The 18,182-nt window shown below is 37.6% G+C and overlaps 1 protein-coding gene across 1 annotated transcript in view; it reads left to right on the top strand.

Annotated features, from left to right (window-relative positions):
- Positions 1-3,007: 3,007 nt before the first annotated feature.
- Positions 3,008-18,182, top strand: part of LOC104161365 (S phase cyclin A-associated protein in the endoplasmic reticulum-like) — a gene marked incomplete at its 5' end in the record, with an annotated part of 34,251 nt that continues 19,076 nt past the window's right edge. The window contains 3 exons of the mRNA XM_009699772.1: positions 3,008-3,163; positions 13,184-13,421; positions 16,511-16,660. Coding sequence (XP_009698074.1) covers positions 3,008-3,163; positions 13,184-13,421; positions 16,511-16,660 — 544 coding nt within the window. The remainder of the gene's footprint in view (positions 3,164-13,183; positions 13,422-16,510; positions 16,661-18,182) is intronic.

Raw genomic sequence — 18,182 nt, 5'->3', positions numbered from 1 at the left:
TCTGAAGAAAGGAAGTTCTGATTATATACTACTGAAAATGTGTCACAGTGAGCATCTTCAGACTTTTCAAAGTCTGGTATGATGCTGATGGATACAAAAAAGACAGCTGGGAGAGGAAAGCAAAACAAATAGTTGTCATAGATACCAGTGACTTCTAAAACTTTATTGTTCTCATGTAACCTGCCTTCTCCCCAAACAGGTTTTGATAGAGTGTGAAATTTCAGGATGTTGTATTCTTCCCATTTATGAATGGGAGGGTGGGAGGTCTGCTTATTGATATTTGTGCTGAACAGACATCTGACACTGACTAGGCCAAGCAAAGGCATACCCTTAAGATAAGAAGATACATGAGAATCCAACTAGGTCCCTCACCTGAGGCACTTTAGGGGATCTGGTTATAAATGGAGAATAAAAGGCATGATGACAAGGTAATAGCGCAATTAGGAAAAAAAGAGAGAGGGCGTTTTAAACTAGTCAAAAACAGACAAATTCTATTATTAATGAGAATCTTTCACCTCCAGGTCATTGTATCATATGTCCTTGGGGAGTTGATTAAATGAGAGCTTTAGGAAGATGGAGGAAGAAACAGGAAAGTTGAAATCTTTTTTTTTTTTTTTTTTTTCCCCATTTGGGGCTACTAGACCTGATGCATAAACAACAATTATCTACACACTGTCTGGGTATCAAAAGGGTAGCCAAATTATTTGAACTATGCTACCATGGGTAAAAAGACTGGGAGATGGAGGCAATAGATTAGAGAGCTTTGACATTCCACTTGTCTGTATGCTCAGTTCTTCAAGAAAGGGAGTGCTTCATGCGTCTTCTCATTGTCTCCGGATGCCATTAAAGAGTAGTCCCAGTAGACTTAAAACTCTCATCCATTTCTTCTCTGCCAAAAGAGCAGCCACTTTGTATCCAGGTGTGGGTGTAAAGGAAGGGAGACAATGAACATGTTTTGCAGGTGTCAGTCAGACTGTAGAGATGTTCCTAGGGAAAAAGGAAGAGAATATTGACGAGAATGGTTGTGCTGTATTTTATTTAGGTCTTCCTCTTCCCTCCTGTTTCACAGAGACATTTTTAGCACTCAGCATTTCTCTGTGACTGTGATGTGTCTAACACCCAGCTCTGTTCCTGGAATTATTCTGCTACTACAGGAGAGCTTGCTTACCACCTGTATGATCAGGTGGATTGCTTAGATCAAAATCTGCAAGAAACCTAATGCTGGTAACCTTTCATGTTGCTGAATAGAACAGACAAACTTACCTGAGCAACAAGTGTGCAATTAGTAAACTTTGTGCATCTTTAAATGTTTTTAACTGCTATACTTGGGCAGCTTTAAAAATCTTTCATTCTGCAATTAGACTTCTTGCTTTATATCTGGTGTATTTTTATTCTTAATTACTTTCATTGCTGCCAAAAGCTTTGTGTCAGCAGGGTAAACTTTGGCAGAAAGTCTAGGTTCTAGCCCTGAAGAGAGATGAGTCTTTGAGCAAAAACACTGTCTGAAAAGTGGAAAGGTTTTCTTCCTTAATCTTAAAAATCCCTGGTTTTTCAAAAATCAGACTGTGAGACATGTGAGGGAATAGTTATTATTAATAAATAATTGTACAGCTCCCATGAAAAGCATTGTTTAATCAGTATTATTTATTTAGAATCAATATTATTTAATAATGTTCCATACTTAGTCAAGTCAGAGTGGTCTTGACATGGAAACATACAGCCAATGGCGTTCCCATCTCAAGGAGCCTATGCTCTAAGAGGCAATCTCTAACAAGTCAACTTAACAACCAAGCAGACAGAAAATCTGGTAGCATGGAGTAATACTAATAACAGGATGGTTTAGTATAGACTGTCAGTGTAAAAACAGTGAATCAGTTGATGGATTCTGAGAGCAATCAGTTCCCCATGTCTGTTAAGTCAGGTGGAGTTCTTCTGATTTTTGACAAGAAGTTTCTCCCACTTGGTAAGAGCGGAGGAAAATACAAATAAAATTAGAGGGGAAAGAGAAGAAGGTGATTGCAGTGGGATATTTGTCTCCACAAAGGAAGTTGATCTCACCTAAGTCAGCAGAATGGACAGTTGAGACAGAGTAAAGTCTGAGAAGCTGAATGTTGTAGAAAAAGGAAGGTATGTGAAGTTAGATGATACCGATGTGCACAGTTTAAGTGGAGTTGATAATGATCAAAGTATGGGAGAACCTGTTGTGGACAGAGAGATCTTGGTACAAAGTTGAACATCAAATTTTTCGGCGTAGGTTTCTAAGCTATTAGAAATTCAAAGAAGAAACTTCAGCAGTAGTGATCTGGTGATCAGCAATGATTGTCTGATCTACTCTGATAATAAAAACGAGGAGTTTTCAGTTTAAAAAAAGAAGAAAAAAGTCACTACATTTTTCCTGGGTTGAGTGTTGGTTGAGGTCTTGAGGAGGCTTTCTGATACTGATCCTTCTATGCTGATGGTAGAGGGTTGTTACCTGCATGTTCTATTAGTCTTCTAACTGTTGCATATATTTTTTAAAAGGAAAAAAACCCAACAACTGGGCAGTAGTTGTTATGATAAACGTATTGCAATAAAATGTTATCTGGGTAACATCATTGTCTTCTTAAATAGTGTGTTCTACAAAGTTTATCTCCTCATGCTAAAAAGAAATTGTGCTGTTGCAGAGCTATCAAGATTATTATAAATCATTTAACTATGGCAAAATTCCATTGTCCTTCTAGGAGTATGGTAAAATAAACATTTACACTCATCTTTCTTGTACAGTATAACATAAATTATCCTACAACAGACAGATCTCTTAACAAAAACTACTGATAGTTAACGAGAGCCAGATCTGAAGTTATTGTAATTTGAATTTTTTTATTGACCCCTTTCAGCAAGAGTATTTAAGTAATCACAACCTGCATTTTGTATGGTTTGATAGTAGAGAAGCATAAATTACTTCTTTTGCAAAGTTACTAAAACTGGATAAGACTATTTTTAATACAATTTTTCCTCTTGTTTCCAGTTACGTGGTGAACATAGGATTGATAGACAAGTTGTGTTGCTGTTTCCTCTCTGTTCAAGGCCCTGTTGATGAGAATCCCAAAATAGCAACGTTTCTACAAAATGCCACAGCAGTGTTGCATGGAATATGTCAACTATGTTTTGCTGTTAATGGAAGGTAGGTGCGCTTGGTCTGTCATCTCTTAACATGTTCATCAGGCAGCAGCCATTGTAACTCTGTGCCAACACTGTATTCATGGAAGTGAGCATTCTGGTGAGGACTGTTAAACAGGACTGTTCTTAGTCACACAGTAATAACCAGTAAAGAAACAGTACAGGAAATTCACTCTGCTCACCCTTTCACCGTTGAACTGTAATTAGTTACCTGCACAGAGTCTTGATTCTTGTAAGTAATTTATCAGAATTGCAAACTTTATCTCCTTTTCTCATCATTACAGAGAGGATTTTATCACTCTAATTTTAAGTGTCTAATCCGAGGGACTTCAAGAGGTATTTTATTATCAGCTCAAATCAACTCTTAATTGATTTGTCTCTAGAGCAGCCTAATTCAGCTCCTATTCTTTAAAGTACCACTGTCAGTAAGGGAATATGTGTTCTAAAGAGAAAAGTATTACTAGATATTACTAGATTTGTCAGGAAATTTTCTAATGCAAAATGTTTGTTACTGTAACCTAAACAGGGTTGTGGGGAGTGAGCATAAGGTATATGTCTGCCAGCAAATCTGGACTTCTATAACCTACAGCGTAGGACAGCCTCACACTGTGAGAGTCAAAATTTCAGAGCTTTGGGGTGCACATACTAGAACCTACCACCAATAGACTGTTACACATTTCAGGAAAAGACAAGGCTGACAGAATTTTACAATGAATTCCTGAAGGATAAAATGATGCTAGGGTTGAAAAACTAGAATTAATAGACCATAAAATAAGAAACAAAGCTGTAGGTAAGAGCTGTGGCTGGTAACCTAGGGACACAGACACATGGAAAAAGAACTGCAGGAAATATGAGCCCCAAGAGACCATCCTAACTTACTGAAATTTCCCCTTCTGAAAGCTGCCAACTTGGCATTTTACATTCCAGGACAGCGCTGCCAGAAGTCAAATGCTTACTGGAAAAAAAAAAGAGAGCCTTCTCTTAGTGGAATAATAGGTCTAACTACAAGAGTGAGTAATATAATATTTGCAATTTCTGAAGCAAGCATGTGCTTCACCCAGCTAATAGAGATCTTTGCACCCCAAGCATTGTGCAACTACTTCCTTCAAGAACATCTGTCCTTTGTAGCAGAAGAATAATTTTTGAGGGTTGAGCGTTTTTCTTCCAAGTTAGACCAAGAAATATCTAATCTTACTACCTGCATGTAACAGCAATGCTTTGGATTTTATCCAAAGGTGCTGATTGTTCTCGATTTCCAGGTTGGGTTGTTCATTTGAACATGAAAAGAAATGACAGGAGTGAACTTGGAGATTTCAAAACTGTTGTCTTTCACTTTTAGATCAAAAGCTTTGGTGTAACTGATTAGAAGGGCAGTTTAAATTAAATATCTTTCATCACCTGAGTCCACTCTCATTTGAGAAGTGAATGCAGAGTGTAATTCTGTCGTGTTGCAGAAGTCCTTAGTATTCAAGGTGATTTAAATGGAAGAGAGAATTGCCAAACACAGATTAAGGTGGCAGAAACAGAGCTCAAATTTACTGAATTCTTAAATATGTCACAGTATGGTAGTACATGTTGTGTGATACATGATCTGCAGCACAAAAGGCAGCCTCTCTTTGTGAGAAACACAGATGTCTCTTTCATTCGTGGTAAATGGTAGTAGGAGGCAATGCAGCCTATTCAGTCAGAATCCAGCATTTCTCATTCTCCAACCCAGTTGATAACATGCTTAAGCACCAAACAAACGTGCTGTATTATACTCCTCTGTACATCAGAATAACTAACCACTCTGATCATAAGACTTTTGAAGTTGTTACTGAAAGGAAAAAAGTCTAGTAAGTACTACCAGTGCTTTGACACTGTAGCATGAAAACAAGTTTTGCCAAAATAATATCAGGCTTTCACCATTGTTTCAAGAGCAATTTTGAATTGTTCTTTTGATATATCCTCCTATATAGAATGTTTCCAGGTTGGGACCTTCTTTGTGCTCCTCGATGGTGATCATGGGGGGCACAAAATCAATTTTTTTTTTCCGATATAGTTATATCAGGCTGTTATTTGTCATATAAAAAGTTGTCATTCCATATTAAATGCATTAGAATATTTTTATACAATGCTCTTTATGCTGTGTGCAGATCTTAGGACGCTGTGCCACTGAGCGGCATAGTGGAAAGCTGATAGGACAGTAAACTCAGGGTGGCTAACACATTGGGACCACCTCAGGGCTCTCAAACCATCCACAGTCCCTGCAACAATGAAATCCTTTATTAGCTAGAAATGGCCAAGCGCTGCATGATCCTCCTCCTTTGCTTTCAGACACCACCAGGCTGTTACGAACTTTACTGCAACTGTAGTCTGCGATAGCCCCAGAGGACAAGAAGTTAAACACTCTAACTCAAGTTTTAAACAATTAAGAGATCCTGTGCTGTGGGTACAAAGCATGTTAGGCCATTTCTGGAGCTCTGATATAGGAAGAGCTGTCAATCTAGACTTCCCTGCAATAAAACTCCCGATTTTAGTGAAATGTTTCTAAACCAAGCTCTGAATTGATACCCAGTGTTTATTTGGTCAGTTACTTCATGGAAAACGATTTTATAGGCAGGAAGGAGATCTCAGTCAAGTACCTCCCTGCATGTACCTCTATATTAGGCAAGATGTCACAACAATAATGATTATTAGAGAATAGCCTCCAATTGTATCATATATGTATCTCAGCATTAAGTATTAAATGAGATCTGTGGTTGATATAATCTAGATGATAAAATTTTCAGACATAAACTAAGATACTTTTTTTATTCCCATGGTAAACTTGGGAAAAAAAGTCCAGAATCATGGAGTTAGATAAAATAAAGGAAAGTCTTGCTAACATAGAAACATAAATTGGAAGATTGTCAATTTTAACATCATAAAAAGTTATTGAAGTGAGGGAATCTGTTCTGAACGTATGTTATAAACATTTCTTATTGTATGAGAGGGATTTCCTTTTCATTAATGGTCAAGGTCTTTAAAAAGATTTAATTTTTATATTGATCTTACTTCTCAAATGATCATTTTTGGTACTGGCTAATAAATGCTAGATTGATTCTTTTAATTGAAGTTTTGCTGTGGATGTAATAGCACATTTTCCAAACTCTGTAATACGCATAAAAGATCATTTGTTGAAAATATTAATAACTTGTAGCCCCATGTGAACCTTGTTTTGATCATTTTTATACGCTTGTCTGTTACACAGTGAGAATCAGTGAGGGTGACTTGAGACCTCCAACTGGAAGTCCCATTTTTCTTATACTCTGTTGCATCCATTGCTAGGAATGGAGGTGAGAGCTCCTTTCTCCCTGATGAGTTTAAAAAAAGTGTGTGAGGTCTGAGAATAGGGTATTGTCCCTTATTGTATGTAATGAGAAGTGATAAAATGCAGCATATCTGAATACTGAGCTATCTCTGTTTGCTGAGCCAAAGATGAACCTGACCTTTGATATTTAGGCATGAAAATTGTGGCCATGATAATGCTTGACTGTTTTTTGCTCACCATTAAGAGTAACAGTAGCCAGAATTGTAACTCGAAATAAAGCAAAATATTAGGTAGACTTCATACAGAATAACAGTGGTTTATATAGCCATATAAATCTGTCTTGCAATTTGTATCTAATTCCAGATGTCCAGTAGCAGTGTTCAGGACGATAGCCTTGTTTTCCAGAGTTTATTATTGTAACTATGAGAGATATATGGCCTATTTTGGGCTCTTGAGTCCTGAATACACATATGGAGCATGCTTGACTTGTAAACACAAGACAGAAAACAATAAGCAGGCATGGAATGCACGGAACATTAATAAAAATATGGCCATGCTGTCCCAGCTCACCCTTCCCTAAGAGCAGGAGTGAAGACTGAGAAAGAAAATATATGGCAAGTCCTTCATCAGCATAACAAGGATCGTGCTTATGTTCCTGTCTTTTCCTGTGCTGCCCAGTGTTCATCAAATCTATATCCCTTTTTTCCCTGTAAGTCTCTAGAACTAAGATTTCTGTCCAAGAAGTTTAGTTTACTCTGTGGAGGACTATTGCTAATGCCTTATTTTGTTTTTGCCTGTTCGTATGAATGAAGAAATTCTTATTAACCACAGAGTTAATGCAAACAGCAGGAGGAAACTATCAGCAGTAGTGCCGCATAAGGGTTAATCACTAAGGAAGAATGTTCTCCCTAAGAGCAGTACAGTGGACTAGCAATAACACAGTCACAAGGAGGAAAGTGAGTTGTGCATATGGAGGATACTGCAAATAATAGTCCCTCAAATTATGTAGCTTCTTGGGACATTAAAATTTTGCTGTTTTATTGATGCAAGAAATGTCTGCAAGCTGCCTCATTAATCTAGGAAAATAAAATGTCATAGCAGTACAGTAACTAAATTGTTACTGTTACATGTTATCTCAAAACAGTGGTGGAACACATATAAATCTGTGTCAAGAGCTAATGAAGTTGTGGATTACAAGCTGCAGTGGGAGAAAGCTGCAGATACATAGGGTTTGATCCAGGAAAATAGTGATTGTCGTGTCACAGATACGCAAGGAAGTAGGCTGGTCTGTCTTCAGTTTTATTACAGTAATTAAGATAATGTCTGTTTTGGCTGCTGGATGGCAAATCAGATGCAAGTCAGCCTGAATGCTGGTTGTGCTTCTCACCACTTCTAAGGGACAGCAGATCCAGCAAGTACTGTAAACTAACTAAAACTTGTTGAGATTACTAAAAGGTTTCAAATCATCACTTTTACACAGTACAGTGATTCCTAGCTCGACAGTGTGAATTATAACAATGTCTGACAGGTGCTAAATATTTCTTTATACTTCTTTTATTATTATTTTTCCTCTTCATTTTGACATCTCTTTCTAAATAAAATAATTTAGAAGCAAAAAGTACATATGATAGTTTTTAAATCCTAATAATAAAAAAACACCCCAGATTATATTCTAAGCCTTTTGAAAACTCATGTTTCCATTTGGCTCTATGTTTTTAATCAGGAGTATATATTTCAAATATACAAACATTATAATGTATACCCTTAGAGAGGCTTGTCTGCTTGTTAGCTCAGTCAGTTTTTAAAACAATATATTTTCAGATATAAACAGTTTGCTCATATTGAAGCTTGGAGAAATTGTAGTTTTATACCTGTTCTGCAGAGTATGCTGTTTCTCATCAAGCTGTATTGCATTCCTGTTTTTAATAAATAGTGGTGTATTTTAAGCAATGAAGTACCACTGTTTAGTATCTTTCTTTACTGTGATGGATATATCCACATTTTTACATTCTTAAACCTTTTTTGTAAGTCATAAACCGCCTACCAATTCCTGAGACTCCTTGATGGCAGAAGCTGAAAATCATGGCAACCCATAATGAAAATTCCCTACATTTCATTAAACTTTTCTTTTTAAGATCCTGCAGGTTGTTTGACCGTAATATAAATATTTGCCTGTTTTTCTGTGTTAAATATAGAGGCTTAGTAAAGTTTGAAAGCCTATCTGTTTTCTCAGCTATATAAGCCAATGTAAAAAATACGGTAAGGCTTGCTTCCCTTCAGTGATTAATTGAAGGGGTTTTGTCCCTACTCACTATTTTACTTGGGGAGCTGTTACAGACACAGAAAGTAAGCTTCTAGAAATAGGAGAATTAAAAGGAGGTACATCTATAGGAATCTCCTCGCTTAACTTTAGTTATGTAAAACTTAGATTTCTTGTATGATGTCATCATCTTATGATATTAGGATTTTTATGGGTTTTTACTTCAGTCTGTCCTGACAGCACTGAACTTTCACTGGGCTTACCTTTGAGGTGGACTGAGAATCTGCTAAATGTATGAAATCCACCGTTGTACAGACTTGACCAAAATCGCTCAAAGCAGCATACGCAAAGGTTCATGCTTCATTTTCCAACATCTCATATACTTTTTTTCTACTTTAAAGCTCACAAACAGTATGAATAACGTCTTTTACCTTTTTATTGTAAACATTTAGGCTTAAAGTGAATATAACTGACAGTTAAAACCAACAGGAGCCAGTGGCCTGTTCATACACACATTAACTGTAATACAGCCAACATCAAAAATAAAAGTTTCTAACAGTTCCTTCAATCCACCAAACCTAGCAGACAGATTTGTTTGTTTGTTTTTTAACAGCTTTGTTCTGTGGTATAGCTTTAAAATTCCTGGTCTCTTCTGTGAAAAAAATTATGTTTGCATTTAGAGTTATTTTACAATTGACTTTTTTATGTGTATTTTGATTCATTCACTGCTCCAGAGCAGCACAAAATGGTAAAATGATTTCATCCAGCAATGTAAGCTTTTTCATATGGAATTGTTTAAAAATAATGATGTAGTGAGAGCTGAAAGCAAGCTTACTTTGGTAAAATCGATCAATTTTCTCATCAGATATAGTAACAAAAAATTATGTGAAGTATCATATACAGTAATTAATTTGGGGTTATCATTTGACCGTGAGTGGTTTGTTTTCTGTTTTGTACTGTTGTAAAAGCTGAGATTGAAATTAAGAAATACTAGTTGGCAAAAGGAGCTGTGCTCTCATCTGACACTATGGAAATAAACATTCTAGTTACTTGTGTAGTTAAATGACAGCACATTTTGGCTACTGCATACTGCAAAATCAATAACTGGACATCAAAAGGTATTTTAAAGTGAGGAATACTAAGGAGTCCACAGACATGCAAAGCAAAGTTGTAAAAATTGTAGTCCCAGAGCTGTTAGCTCACCCTCCTCTTGCAGCCATCCAGGTTCGTTCCTCACTTGCAGCCAAGTTCACGTGCCAACACGACTTGAAATTCTGCAGCAGGATCCATAAAGGCACAGCTGGCAAGGCCAGGTGATGGTTCAGGAAGTGTCTCTGCTGACTCCATTCAAACACACTCACTTAAAGACCACAGAGCTTCAAAATGAAGATTTTTGGGCACGAATTCCAGGTGTAGGAAAAGGAAAGTAATGCCATAAATTGTTGTGCAGCGTAGCCTCACCCAAAACACACTTAGAGCTTTAGTATTTTTTCCACTCTTTTTATTCTTTATCGAGTAAATGTTGGGGTCGTTATGAGTGTTACAAACCACCAGCTGAATGTTTGTGGGTTGTCTTTTGCAGCAGGTAAGTAGCATCAAATCATAATTGTAATCATCTTTTTAATTTACTTCAGCTTGTCTTTCAAATGTTACTACATGTATTTTGAGAGAATCCTAAGCCAGTGACCTCCTGAAGCGGTCGCACCTGGTTTTGTGGCAGTTTCTTTAAGGATTGTTAGTAGTTTAGTTGGCTACCACAGTATTAAACAAATACCCCGGTTTGGGAACCTATGCGGTAAACTCGGACATGTTCGTCTCCACTCTGACTCTCTACTCTGCTACCTTAATCCTTGAGGTAGCAGCAGAGGATGCTGTACTTAAAAGGTTTTTCAGTAGCATCAAACATTCACAGACTGTAAATAGAAATAACTTGGAAAGAAACGGTAGCCATAAATGCTAATTTCAGATAAGAACGTTCCTTACACATATGATCTAACTGGTAAAAAGCAGAAGTGAGTCATCTGAGCAACTGCTTTCTAAACATACAGATGTGAGCGAGCAGTGATGGAAGCAGAGGGGTGCTAGTAGAGTAAGTTGCGCACAACCCAAACGCTGTCCTATTGTATTCACCTGGGCTCAGGGCTGCAAGAAGACCCACCAAAGGCTATGCAGAGATACTTCATAGCCTGAGTGCTAAAACAACCTTCCTAAGCCTCCTAAGTCTTCCCTCCCTCACCTGCAGCACGTCAGCCTCCTTGCAGTAGCTGTGCACGCTCTACCTACATGTGCTGCTAAGCGGTCTCTGCTCAGGGACACAATGGGAGTTTGTGGTATCAGAAAGACATCAGCCTTGCCGTATAAAGTAGCACGGGTTGCTCATGTTTATGATGCCCAGTCATGGTACCTTACAGAAGAATTATATCCACAAGAAAATGCATAGATACTAGCTTTCAAGTTTGCTGTTACAACTGCAAAGATAGTGTTTCACATAACTGTTGTTCCTTCTTCTCTTAAAATATTGAAGCTGTATTTGAAGTTAGCCCAGTACCAGGGCCTTCTTTGGGACATGGAGAATGCAGGTTCATTATCCTGCTCTGCCTGTTTCTCTCTCTCTCTCTCTCTCTCTCTCTCTCGGGTCCGAGGAAGCAATGGTGTGCTGTTACAAATAGAAATTCTCATTGACACACATTGGGTTTGGGTGACGTGGTACTTTCTTACCTCCTTTTTTTACTTCACTAGAAAAAGTGAAAATGACAGAACAAGATGATGATTGCCAAAACTTGGTAGTTGCTGAATTCGTGGTTAGCTGTTCCATTGAAGACAAGTGTCTGTATTGTAAAAAGCAGGATTAGTCAGCCTACCTAGGATCTGTGTTGGAAACTTGACTGCAGCAGAGCACTGTGTGTAACAGTGGTGCAAGGTGCTTCTGACGCAGATACTGAAAAGATCAGTTAGAGCTGTTCTAGACAAGGAAAATCTCCTTATTGATTCTGGTCAACAGGAATATTCTCAGCCCTCTGAGTGTCTAGTCTTTTCTGTGTTAAACTAAGGTCTTCAAAGTCACAGATTGTTTTAGAAAGTGGTGGTGGTTTCCAGTACTTTCCCATTTCCTTTGCTTTTAGTTGTTATGAAAGGGAAAGGTACAGTCATCTAATTTGTCCTTTTATAACATTTTCTCGTATCACCTGTCGTATTTTCCTTTAATTATAAAAAAGAATAATATATAGACTTAATCTTTGTACTCTCTTTTGATATTGACATTTCTTTCTTTTTTTCTTTTTTTTTTTAAGATGGAAACATAGTAGATGAGGTATAGATGACCAGATTTTGATGTAGCATATTTTCAGTGTTACTGTTCACTGTATCTTAACATTTTAGTCTTTCCTTTGATTGCCAATATAGACTAAATGTATTTCCATAATGAAGTTCAGGTGATCTACATGATGGGTTTGAATTAGAGCTCACATTATATAAAACTTGTCGAATTATTTTTGTGCTGCATTTTATATTTGCCTGCCTTCCACACATTGTTTAACCTCCAGAGTAGTGACAATCTTTGTCTTCCTTAGTAGTGACTATCCTGCATCATCTTCTGGATTATTAATAATGTGAAAAAACACGAACAGTACAAATCATGGAAGGATTATGTTAAGTGCTTTTGAAAGTCTGGATGTGAGAATGGAAGGGGCATCCTGCGTTATTTGCCTGTCTGTCCTGATACCCTAGATAGCCAAAAACCTTCTCCATTATTTTATGTGCATACCCGAAAGATAACAAAGAAACCTAGTTTCCATTTGCACAAGCTGTGCTGGTTTGTCTTGAGTATTTCATACTTATTTGTGCTTTGCTACCGTAGTGTCTCCCATAATAACATCTGACTGAAATAAGTAGTGTGTTTTGTTAACTGCTCAACCACTTCATTCTTAAATTCCTGCAGAACTATTTGATTAAGATCATCTGGTCCTAGTAACTTATTTTGCTACTTAGGTAGGCAGTTTGTTCCAGTGCCTGCAGCCCATCACTGAGGCAGTGAGAGGCTCCAGGGAGTTCTCCCACCTCTGCTGGCTGCTGTTGCAAGAAAGAAGGATGGGTGTAGGCTACTGACCTGAGACAGAGCTTGCATGGAGCTCCTAAAGTGCCCCCAGACTTCCAGCTTTAAAGCTGTCCAGTTTCTGCATGGTCTCGTGCTGGTATTGTGAACCCATTTTGGGAGCAAAGACACCAGAATGTGAAGAAAGATATTTAAAGATACAGCTGCACTGCAATTAAAGAGAGCATGAGATGGCGCCCAGATTATTGAAAGTATTTTCTGGAAATGTTGTGGTTTCTTGACATGTTAAATATCGGGTTTTTTCCTCTTTAAGAGTTCACTGTTTTTCTAACATTTGGCTTGTTAGAAGTACTGCATCCTGGGCAAGTGTTCTCACTGAGTGCTGGTCTCCTCCTCAGCAGGCTTAATGTTTCTTTGACAGATCTTGGAACATATTTGACAATACACGTCAGGACCCCACAGGACTAACAGCAGTTCTTCAGTCTACGGATCTGGTTGGAGTCTTGCATATGCTGTACTGTGTTCTTTTCCACGGGACAATTTCAGATCCAAACACAGCAAGTCCTAAAGACAGCTATGCAGCGAACACAGTCCAGGTTGCCATTCAGAGTTTACGTTTCTTCAATAGTTTTGCTGTTCTTGATCTGCCTGCCTTTCAGGTAACAGATGTTTTAAAACTTTTGCTTAGTGTGAAGATGTTAATTATTGCATATACTTTTGGGCTAAGTTTTGTCTTAGTTATTAATTTGATTGAAGTTATTGAAGGAACTTTCACAATTAAATGTTTAGGTTTTCTTCATGCATAAAATCTGGTACCTGTTGTTATTTCCACCATATAGCTATGGCTAACAAATTTAACCAAAAAGTGAGAGTTTAGAATATGTAAAATACCAAATCCAATCCATTAGTACTTCTATTCAAAAAACCCTCACTTTTAGTGTAGTACTTTTTATATTTAATAAGCCCCAAAAATGTAAAAAAAAATCTCGGTCAAAAGCACAAAATAACACTTTTTCTAATATGAAAGGACTTGCTTATATTATAACGACAATTTACATTAGTTAGTGCTTTCAGTGGCCACTTGCTTTAAGATTGTACAGCTGAAACTGAAAATCACTTGATACCAAATTTTTTTTATCCAAGTAAAATTTTACTGACCAAAAATCAGAAAATTAACTTTTCATAATTTCTATTAGCAAAAAAATATCTTAAAAGATCGCATTCTGAGTCTTGAGAACGTAAGTCTTTTCTTACCTTCTTCTGCGAACAGATTTGTAGTGTAATTGAATCATTTTGCTGTACAAAGAAAATACAAATACTGGTACATTTCTCAGATAAATTCACAGAGCGGTTGTGTTGTTATAAAACACCTGTCAAAAAGCAGTGCTTTGCAAAACACGTTTAGCAGCATCAGTCTTACACAATTCATCAGAATAGGTTCCTATTTCATTTAATATGTAATTTGTATATAAGTTGTACCACACACTCCATCTGAAATGCATTAAACTCAGCAAGAGCTTTGCATCAGTAAAGAAGTTAGTACTTAATACTAAGTTTCCTTCAGTTCCTATTTCTCGACTTTGATTTTTAGTACATTTAGGGTCTCTAATAACAGCAACAAGCAATTTGCATGCAGCAACATTCATCTGTATAGATGCAGTTGCAGGGTCCAGTCCAGTCAGGGTGTTTTTACAGGGCACAGAAACAGTATATTTATTGGAGTTTCATGTAAAACAGCTCTTACACACACCATTAACTCCCATTTCTTTCTGTAAATCAAGGTGTATCAAAGTAGTTCTCTTCTACAGCTTGTTCAGTACCTCTTGGTTTGAGACTGGATGTCTATTTGTTGCTGTAGATACTACAGGTATATACCAGAGAGTAAGACTTGAAATGGGACAGTTAGAGCTTGTAGGGGAGCTATAGCAAATCGCACTGGCTCAAGAAACCACTATTACTTTTTAAAATACAAGCTTCTAATTACGCTGTCTGTATTTATCCCTCTACCAACTACCATTATATCCGAGCATTTATAACAAATAATCAGCATTAATTCCCAGATCCCATGATCTGCATGAGTTTGTTCTACATAAAATGGTGCAAGATAGTAATTATTACATAAAGGGTGGTAGAAAACTAACCAGTGTGAATTATTTCATTCAGTTCATTGATGCAGGGCTCCGCTCAGGAAGAATCTGCTTAGCTGTCTTACTGAATTGTAGGCATAATATTGTTTGTGATGGACAGACACACTTGTGTAGTCTCAGCAGCTGTCCCTTTCAATGTATTAATGTGATTTGTTTCTGTAATGTGAAAAAATCAACATACACCTGAGGCAGTTTGCTGTCCATTCTGACCTTGTGGACTATAGCAGGCTAGCAGACAGCAGAGGGAAAAAGCATAGTTTATATACAGTCTGATTATTATCTCTAAGGAATAGTTTTATCACGTAATAGTAGGACTATAGAATAGGGGTTTTTGATTAACAGAAGAGGCCTGGTATTCTAGAGTTTGTATTAGCACAGATGGCTCATGGGTATATATTTCATTTAATTTGACAGTCTAAACAATTGAAAGATGGTAGTGAGAAACAACACAGGATCCTGAGCTGATATTAATTCTGGCTAAAAAGGAAGCATAGTTTCCTTGAAAAATTAGTTTAACTTTTATACACAAACTCAGGTGCCCTTTGACCTGTTGTTATCAGGGAAGGTTAAACCCAGAGTGCTAGGTCACAGCATGCGTGGACAGCACTAATGAAATAAGGGTGGACCTAAGAACATGGCATTTACATGATGGAAAGCAGTAAATGGTGGCTGTGTCGTGCATTAAATTTTTAAAATATACTGACTTAACAGAATGCTTGAGGTTCGAGATAGAAAGTATCCACAGCTGAGTCTGTTTTAATTGTCAAGGATTCTACTTTTGCTGGGTAGATTTGGAGTATGGGATATATGTATATGTACTTAACACAGGCTACAAGGTATAAAATCAAGAAAACTCTCAAATGAAAGAGATTTTCTCACAGGCCTGCTTTGCTGTTTCATTAGAGTTAGCAGACTGTCATCCTCATTCCTTGTGCTTTAGTTTTCCCCTTTGACCTTGTGTCGTTCTGTCTGTTTGACATGTTTATTAAATAGAGGCTGTAGGCTGCACAGATAAAATCTAATTCTGAATCTCCATGTTACAGCAATTTGCCTACTTTTAAAAAGCATCCCAAGAAGCTTTGCAGCTGAGTGATCTCTCCTTTTGGATGTTTCTAACTTTTTTTTAATGTTTGAAAAGTCATTATTTGTTATTAATCTTCGTATTCATTCAGAGTCCGAGTTATTAATGAGAAATGCATTTTGCTCTTTTGCAGAAATGAAGATGGTTTGGTTTCTTTTGCTTATTACTAAGAAATATTATTAACATTAAGTTTTCCTGGAACATGTAATGTATGTCAAATGAAATGGTCAACCTAATGCTACACTGTACGTCAACTAAGCAGAATCCAATTTTTCCTGTGTCCCTTTAAAATCTGAATTTATTCTTACTTTTGTGGCTTTTAACACTGTTTACAACTGGACTATAACAAGTTACTGAAAGGAGAGAGCTGATTCTGTCCTCCTCCGAAGTCATTGCAACAAAGAACATCGTTTATACTTTGCAAAAAACCCAAAAGTGTGCAATTGTTGTGTATGTAATTCACACAATTTCTGTAACATACTGCTAGACTGTAATTTCTGTTTCTTGGCCTTTTTTTCAGTCTATTGTGGGTGCTGAAGGACTGTCCCTTGCATTCCGGCATATTATCAGCTCTCTGCTGTGGTACTGTTCCCAGCATACCTGTGAAGGACTGCTACATGAAGTCATTATTTGTGTGGGCTATTTTACTGTAAACAACACAGATAATCAGGTAAGGCAAATGGAAAATGGGATCAGAAATTATCAAGGGCACATTTAGTCATGGATCCCTCAAGAAAACTAATCCCCTCAACGCTGGTTTTGAAGCGCTTGGGATTCCTATGAGCACAAATATATGCGTGTGCAAAAGAGAAGCTGAAGTTGCATCTTAACACAAGAACATTAATTTTATATGGCCATAAGCAAACTCCATGTTCTTATGCAGACAATGATGCTGACATTGCATTGATTTTAACTAGCCTTACTCACTGCCAAGATACACTTAGCAACTGATATTTTTAATTCCAAGTTAACTTCATGTCAACTTGATCAGTGGCTCAGGTACCCAAGTTAAACCCTTTTAAAGCTGACTGAGCTAGTCTGCCGTGAAGACATGTCCTCAGATGCCAATACAGCCATCTCCTTGGTACCCAGAGCACTCATTTAAGCTTAAGCCATTCTTTTACTTGAATCTTTTTAGTAGTAACCCAAATACTCTGATGAACAAACAGTGGAAATTCCCCTTTAGCTTCCTTGATTGTTGTCCACTTTTGTCAGTGGACTCTGTGACCTCTCATAGTAGTTTATAAAATAACCCAGACACAAAACTTCAAAAATATGTCAAATATTTCAGTCTTAAAATTCTCCAAGTTTCCTCAGCTTTTACATGGCATCTCAGGGTGCATTGGGCAGGGCAGAAGTTGGCACTGGCTCTTTATTTTTGAGTATGTGAACCTGAGCCTGGATGTGTAGAAACTGCATTGTGGTGCCTACATCTTTGGTATGATTCAGTTCAATGCTATATTTTGTGAAGTTACTCATTTTGTTCTCTCTCCATACCTACAACACCTGGTTCCTGGTTTTATTCAACTTTTGGGGTAGAAGTTCAGGATGAGGAGCTTAGTGCCCTCAGTTAAGCTGATGAGCAGAAGAAAGAAGAGTTACAACTTGTCAGCAAAGGTTTAGAGAAAAGCTGTCCAATAACGTTCTTACAATTGTTGACTATAATTGGAACGTTATAATACCTTAAAGCTGACAGTGCTGTCAGAAGTATTCTATAATTATATAATGTAATTATATAGTAATGTTTCTGTGGCTTTGGCCACAGCCGGAGGGAGGATCCTGCAGCCTTCCTACCCAGTGCAGCCAAATCCCATTCATGATCCGGAGCTGACTGTGGGGCAACACTTTTTTATTTGGTCATTTTGAAAATCCGTGTGATATTGCTGCCATTTTCCGATTCCCACTGCTACACAACAGGTCGTGCTGGCATCCAGAAGTGCCAGCAAGCAATGTTGTATTTTCTCTGCAGTTTAAAAATTTCTTTTCTGGCACACAAGTATAAACAGATGTGATTCATTGCATGGAGGACTGGGAACTATAAACGTGCCAGGAATAGCGCAGAAGAGGGATTTCCTACCAGCAATGTCATTTAGAGTAGTCTGTAGTGCCTGGCGCTGTTCAGCGCTCATGCCCTGGGGCAAAGGTCCGACCATGGCGAGCAGGCACCATGCCACGGCAGCAGCTGGCTATGG

The sequence above is a fragment of the Cariama cristata genome, unplaced genomic scaffold, assembly GCF_000690535.1.
Source record: "Cariama cristata isolate BGI_N322 unplaced genomic scaffold, ASM69053v1 scaffold39514, whole genome shotgun sequence".
Classification (NCBI taxonomy): Eukaryota; Metazoa; Chordata; class Aves; order Cariamiformes; family Cariamidae; genus Cariama; species Cariama cristata.
This window is presented reverse-complemented; position numbering and strand designations above follow the sequence as displayed.